Source organism: Emydura macquarii, unplaced genomic scaffold (genome assembly GCF_026122565.2).
Source record: "Emydura macquarii macquarii isolate MOO-44397 ecotype Brisbane River unplaced genomic scaffold, CSIRO-AGI_Emac_v2 contig_2924, whole genome shotgun sequence".
Taxonomy (NCBI): Eukaryota; Metazoa; Chordata; order Testudines; family Chelidae; genus Emydura; species Emydura macquarii.
In genome coordinates this window covers 5,242,019-5,248,651 of record NW_027133061.1, presented here as the reverse complement: position 1 = coordinate 5,248,651, position 6,633 = coordinate 5,242,019, and the positions used below count along the sequence as shown (strand labels likewise).

The following is a 6,633-nucleotide window of genomic DNA, read 5'->3' as shown; positions in this document are numbered from 1 at the left end:
GTATTCAGTTGATTTACTCTCGTTTGCACCAGAGTACTTAGAGCTGAGTTACTCCTGGTTTACAGTGGAGTATTTACAACAGAGTTATGACCAGTTTACAATGAATTATTTATTTATAATGGAATTACCCACGGTTTATGATGACATATTAAAGACGGATTTTTCTATTTTACAGTGAAGTATTTACAACAAAGTTACTCCTGGTGTATAGCACGTTTACCCTTGATTTCCACCAATGTGAGTGAAAGCAGAACCAGATCGGCTATTTGACGTTTAAATAGCGAAGTAACAAATGCAGCAGAAACTTTAGAAATTCAATCATGGTGTTTATATCCAGCTCAGGAATGAACTTCCGACATCAGGTAGGAAGCTCAGAGGATTTCCTGGAGAAGCCGGAGTCCTGTCTCCATCTGGGACTGGATTTGGGTCTGTTCCCTCCATAGAAAGTGTCTCTCTTCTCCTTCTCTCTGGCTCACTTCTGAGCATCCAGTTTGAAGGCTTTGATCAGCATCCTCTGGGCATCAGCGGCCACCTCATTTACGAAGCTCCTCAGCATCTTATACGCTGTGGCAAAAGAGAGTGCTCCCGATGCAAGAGAACCCAGGAGCGGGACAGAGCTCAGGACCTCATTGGAGAGCTTAGGTGTCTTGCTGCCTGCCCGTATCAGCAGCTGCACCACCAGGATGTTGGAAATCTCCTTGGCCAACGGTGACTTGATCATGGCCTTCATCTGCTCCACCGGCTGCCCCACTTGTGCCGCCAGCTTCTCCAGAGAGTCGTCGTCCAGGCCAAAGCCCTTGCAGTAACCTTGCAGGGTCCTGGCCAGGATGTCCACATTGCAGGAGATCAGGAGCCCTGGGATGGGCTCAGCATGGACACCACAGGCCACGGTGGAGACCAGCCACATGTGCTCCAACATGGCTGCCTTCTTCTTCTCCAGGATGTGCAGGGAGATGTTGGGCAGGGCCATCAGGAAGGCGTGCCGCTTGTGGTGGCTCAGCTCCCTCTCCAGCGTCTCCTCCAGGAGGTGGAAGTCATACTTGCTGAGCTCAAAGGCCGAGAGGAGGAAGACACGGGGAGAGCTGATGCCTTGGGCCCGCAGACCCTCCAGGCAGTTCTCCCGGATCTCCTGCAGCACCCCCACCTCGCTGTAGCTGGATGGCCGGCGCCTGAGGGAGGAATCCAGATCCATGTCCATCTTGGAGCGGACAAAGTAGAAGCTCTTGTCCAGGGCCTGGATGTGGTGGGCCAGAGCGGCATGGTTGGTGGTGAAGCGCTGCGAGGCGATGATGAAGAAGATGTCGTAGCGCGAGAAGCCAACCTGCTCCAGGTAGGAGTCAGGGTGGAAATCAGGTGTGCCGATCCCTGGCAGGTCCCAGATGGTCACGTTGGGGTACCGGGGATGCTGGTATGGGGTCGGGTCCCTGGTGGTCTCCACTACGCCGGTGCGGGCAGCCCCTGCATCCTCATCACCCAGGCCCCGCAGGGCATTGACGAAGGACGACTTCCCGGAGCCGGTCTCGCCCGTGATGCCCACGTCCAGCTGGACACTCTCCAGTGACTCCAGCGTCTCCTGCAGCCTGGAGGCCACTCCGGAGAGGTTCCCCTCCTCAAAGGCGGCTTTCAGTGCCTCCAGTTCCTCCCTCGACAGCTTGATGATGCTCTCACTGCTCTGTGAGGCCATGTCGGCTCCGGCAAGCTGCTGCAGCCCCTGCCTTACAGGAGGGAAAGGCCAGTTCTTGTGTGAGTTCCAGGGACTGCTAAGCCACTGAAACCCTGGTCTAGGTCTTTGACTCTGGGCAGCTCCTCCTAGAGACCCAGCCACCCCTCTGCTGGGATCCTCATCCTCTAACCTCCCAGAAATCCGGCTCCCTCTCAGCTGAGATTCTCCTCTGGCCTGGGCTATCACAGCTCCTGCCTCTCCCCAGCTCCAAACATCTGCTCTGCTGGGATCCTCCTCCCAACCTCCATCTCCTCTGGCCAGGCCTAGGGCAGCGCCCTCCCTGCTGGCTTCCCAGAGCGTCAGACACCAGCGTGGGCTGGCTGGGGACGAGGGCCTGGGCTTGAAGCAAGAGCAGAAGTAGAGCCATTTCTGCTGCACCAAAGGGCGGGAGGTCATGAAGTTACGAGCAAGGGGGAGCTTTTCGCCAAGGCCAGCTGCACAGAACGGGGCAGGGCCGTCAAGAAAGAAGCTGGTGAATCCCAGTGGGGCTGAGAGAAGATGGAAGCTGAGGATTGGACTGAGGGATGGTTCCTTACTCTGACAGTTACAGTGCTGCAGGCGAGAGTCCCATCCCACAACTACCACTAGACCAGAGCTGCATACAGACCCGGGAGGCCAGCCTCCCAGACCCCTGTGCTCTAACCACTAGACTTCACTCCACTCCCAGAGTGGTATGTAGACCCCAGCTGTCCTCGCTCTCAACCCCTCTGTTCCTGCAGCCGCCTGCCCTCCCAAGGAAGCTCTGGGTGCACAGACGGTTCTGGCTAGGGTTGTTTAATACACCAGGGAACACCTCAGAGCAGGTTACTCCCATTCACACCGGCCTCCTGGCCTCTGTCCCCTGCTCTGCTTCAGGGTCACCCAGCATCTTATCCCTGGCCATTTCTGCGGCACCATCGGGTGCTGCCATGGAAACATGATCACGTCTTATAGGCACGTGCTGATTGGCTGACTGAGCCTTCTTATGTGACATCAGCGGCCGTGTAGCACGTCCCCGCTTTCAATGCTCATTTGCACTCAGGGGGTCGGTGACAGTTGTGGAAACCTGCCCCAGGCAAGACAGGGCTGAGGTGGGATGCCCTGACCCACTGGCCCTGTATGTCATGGCAGGTGGGGAGGAGAAGAAGGGGCTTGACTCAGGCCTGGTCGACACCTAACTTTACCTCCTCCTCCATTAAATGGATCCACAGTTGGTTAAACAGCAAACAAAGGGTAGCTCTTAATGGAATGATGTTGGATTGGCGGGAGGTCTCAAGTGGGGTTCCACAGGGATCTGTTCTAGGTCCAGTGTTGTTTAACAGCTTTACTAATGACCTGTCTGCAGGGAGAGAGAGCAGAATGATCGAATTTGCGGATGACGCACAGCAAGGAGGGGTTGCCAACACTTCGGAGGTTAGAGCTAAAACTCAGAGGGATCTTGATAAATTGGAGAACGGGGCTATAGACCACAAAATGAAATTCAACAGAAATGTAAGGTGCTACACTTGGGAAGAAAAACCCAATGCACAAATAAGGCATGGGGGTGGGGGGATAACTGGCATGGCAGCAACATTGCTGAGAAGGATCTGGGAGTTGTGGTGGATCACAACCTCAACATGAGTCAGCAATGCGATGCTATTGCACAAAAAGCAAATGCAGTTTTGGGTTGCATTAAGAGAGGCATAGCATGCAAGTCATGGGAGGTGATAGTACTGCTCTGCTCGGCCTAGCTGAGGCCTTAGCTGGAGCGCTGTGTCCAATTCCGGTCATCAATGTATAGAAAGGATGAAGAGAAACTGGAAAGGATGCAGAGGCGAGCGACAAAGCGGATCCAGGGGCTGGAATGCAAGCCGTGTGAGCAAAGGCTGAAGGAACTGGGTCTGTTTAGTTTCGAAAAGAGGAGAGTGAGGGGGGACATGATAGCGGGCTTCAAATACTTGAAAGGCTGCCATAAAAAAGATGGAGAAAAGTTGTTCTTTCTTGCCTCAGAGGGCAGGACGAGAAGGCGATGGGTTCAAACTGCAGCACAGCAGATTAAGATTCAATCTCAGGAAAAACTTCCCATCTGTAAGAACAGTAGGACAAGGGAACAGACCTCCTCTACTGACCTCAGTCTGGGACAGTTCCTCTGAGAGAAACAGGAACGAGGCACTTCATTATAAACTTTCCAGAGGGAAAATAAGAGGACATCAGAGAAGATCCCCATTGCAAACCCCGCTCGATGCTGTTTCCGCGATAGTGCTTAGGCAAAGATTGTAACTTGCTCAAATTAAGTTTTAGGCACTAGAAAGCATCCTTCGTTTGTAACCATCCGTGTCTCTTTCCCCCTTGCTCAGCATCACTCAAATCTCAGATCTTTGTTAAACTTCCGTCTCTTGGGAGAACAGTGAACTTAATTTCTGTGAGCGTCCCGTGAGAGGGACTGGTCACACAGACGTCTCTGGGGAACGGCGGTTCGCTGAATGTTACCTGCAAGGCAGGGTAAAGGCTGGCAGAGTCTCAAGGCATTTTCTGGTGAGGTGGACAGCCAGGCATGGCGGGGAGCTGACATGCAGTTTAACCTCCAGCAAAGCTCATGCTTGCTAAGGCCAGGCAGAGGGAGAACACTGTGGCATATGGTTCTGGGTGTCATGACCAGAACAGCACAATGGGGACACGGGTCTTACCCTCTCACCTCCTGTACTGGGGTCCCCCAGCCCCCTTCCCCCAGCTTCACTGCATTGAAGTGAAGGATCAAAGTGGAGCAGGATCGAAATGGAGCTGACTAGTTCTGGATCAAAGTGGAGCAGTTCTGGATTGAAGTGGATCAGACTAGCTGTGGATCAAAGTGGAGCAGATCTGGATCGAAGTGGAGCTGACTAGCTCTGATTCAAGTACCCGTGGCAGTGCGAAAGGCAGCGCCAGGTTGACCCAAGACCTCAGCACACAGCTGTGTGTTATGGTAGTGCCTAAGGGCCAGCAGAGAACAATGGGCCATTGTGCTGAGCCAGGCCCAGACAGTGCAAGAGACAATCCCTGCCCCAAGGAGATCCCACAACTGAGGGCAGGAGAACGGGGGGGAGCAGCTAGTGGTGCGGCAGTGCCACCACCTGAGTGCTGGGTTTTTAATTCCTTGGGTTGGGGTTAGCAAGGTGGGAGGACAGGGGCGGTGAGACTGAGGTAACAAGACTGAGGAAGGACATGTGAACAAGGAACCATCAGCACTGGACACCCAGCGCCAATGCCACCATCCATCTGCAGGGCCATGCAATGTGGTTGGCTGGTGGCGTAAGCTAGAAATGTGCTGCCACAGTCAGAAAAAGGCTGAGGTCTCAGGCATCCATGGGGGCAGGTCTGACTCCCCACCTCCCACCCAGCTGGGCCTACGTGCTGTTCAGTATCTGACCTACCCCAAGCCTGGCACACTCACTCTCTAGCATCCGGCTCCCTTTCTCCAGCTCGCTGGTTGAGGTGGGTCTGTGCCAATCCCTGGCTTTCAATCATCCCCCTCGTGTTTGGGACACTGGGTGGAGCGTCTCCCTTTCTCCTTCATCCATGCAGCTGCAGGCAGGCTTTGGGGCTCCCTCTTCCAGGGTTCAGTCACGATTCTGTCTGGGGGAGCTGGCCTTAGATTTATTCACAGCGGTCTGGGAAGGGAGCTGGCTCCCTGCTGGTTCGGCCTGGTCTGGCCAGTTTTTACATGATGTTTAAGGGTCAACTAACAGCAAGCGAGAAACCCGTGATTGTTATTGTGTAGGTTCCTGTGCATCATACTGGTCGCAAATCCAAGCGGCACCAACAGAGGCACTGCCGGGGGGCCAAGTGGCAGAGAAGCTGTTGGTAAGAAGCAGTGCGATGAGCTAAGGGGATTGTTAGCATGCACCGAAAGCCAGCTCTGCTCTGTTCTTACTTTGCAATCCATGAGTCAGCCAATCCCGTCAACAGCAGGATGTCAAAGAAAGGGGCTCCCTTCCTCCAGTCAAGCAACCTCTTCCCTCTGAGCCCCTCTTCCTACTAACAGTAGCGGGAGGGCGCGGTGGTTGTGGATGCCCCGCCTTGCTCCATAACAGGCTACGCAGACCCAGCGCGAGATCTCAAGTTGTCACCAGCCATGCTTATATTAGCCCTGTGTGACCAGACTGGTGGGGAGAGTGGGGCTAGCGAGAGCTCAGTGAATAAGGGATGTCTTCATTTGGGGGCTGAACCAAAAATCCTGGAGAAGAATCAGGTTGGAGTCAAATCAAATCCAATTCTTTACCAAAAAAAGCTGTCAAATTGAAAAAAAAAAATTGCCTTGAATTAACAGAAATATTTTGTTTGACTCAAGCAAAGTGTGAGTTTTTCTTTTCAATTCGGCCGTGTTCAAGTGTTTTGTACATGGGCTGAATTAGAAAACAAAACCCTGTTTCTAAATAAGAAACTGAAAACATGGCTAAAAACCAAAAACCCCACTTCTTTTTTCCAGCCAAAACTATTTCTCAAATTCAACCCGAATCGGTCGAGTCCCACTGCCCCCAAAATGCACTTTCTGACGACGTTTCTATTCTCCAAAAAAATGTGCTCCCAGTCTGGAGGCTAGCACAGCTGTTAGATCAGCTGTTCTCAGACTGAGGCTCACACATGGCTTTTTAATGTCTCTCCAGTGGCTCTTTGCAGCATGATATAGAAACACTGGGATTTCATTAACAACCAATCAGGATGCTTTTACTATGTTATTAGCCAATTGCAGTTGATGCAGCAATGAATTCACACAGCTGTGGCTCTTTTGGGGAATGCTGATCACTAATTTGGTTCCTGACCACGGTGGTCTGAGCTTGTCCCCGTATTGGATGAAGAGAGAAGCACCACGCAGTTCCACCGCTGACCAGCAGGGGGCAGGAGAGCTGCAGGCCATTCCATATCCTAGCAAGCCATCCCCACCTTCCTCCTTACAAATGTGTGGGAGACAGGGC

The 6,633-nt window shown here is 53.0% G+C and overlaps 1 protein-coding gene across 1 annotated transcript; it reads right to left on the bottom strand.

Annotated features, from left to right (window-relative positions):
* Window positions 1-431: 431 nt before the first annotated feature.
* Window positions 432-1,699, bottom strand: LOC137167477 (interferon-inducible GTPase 5-like). Its single transcript, XM_067569673.1, has one exon. It carries the CDS (start codon window positions 1,682-1,684, stop codon window positions 473-475), a length of 1,212 nt encoding a protein of 403 aa, XP_067425774.1. The 5' UTR covers window positions 1,685-1,699; the 3' UTR covers window positions 432-472.
* Between the last annotated feature and the right edge of the window lie 4,934 nt (window positions 1,700-6,633).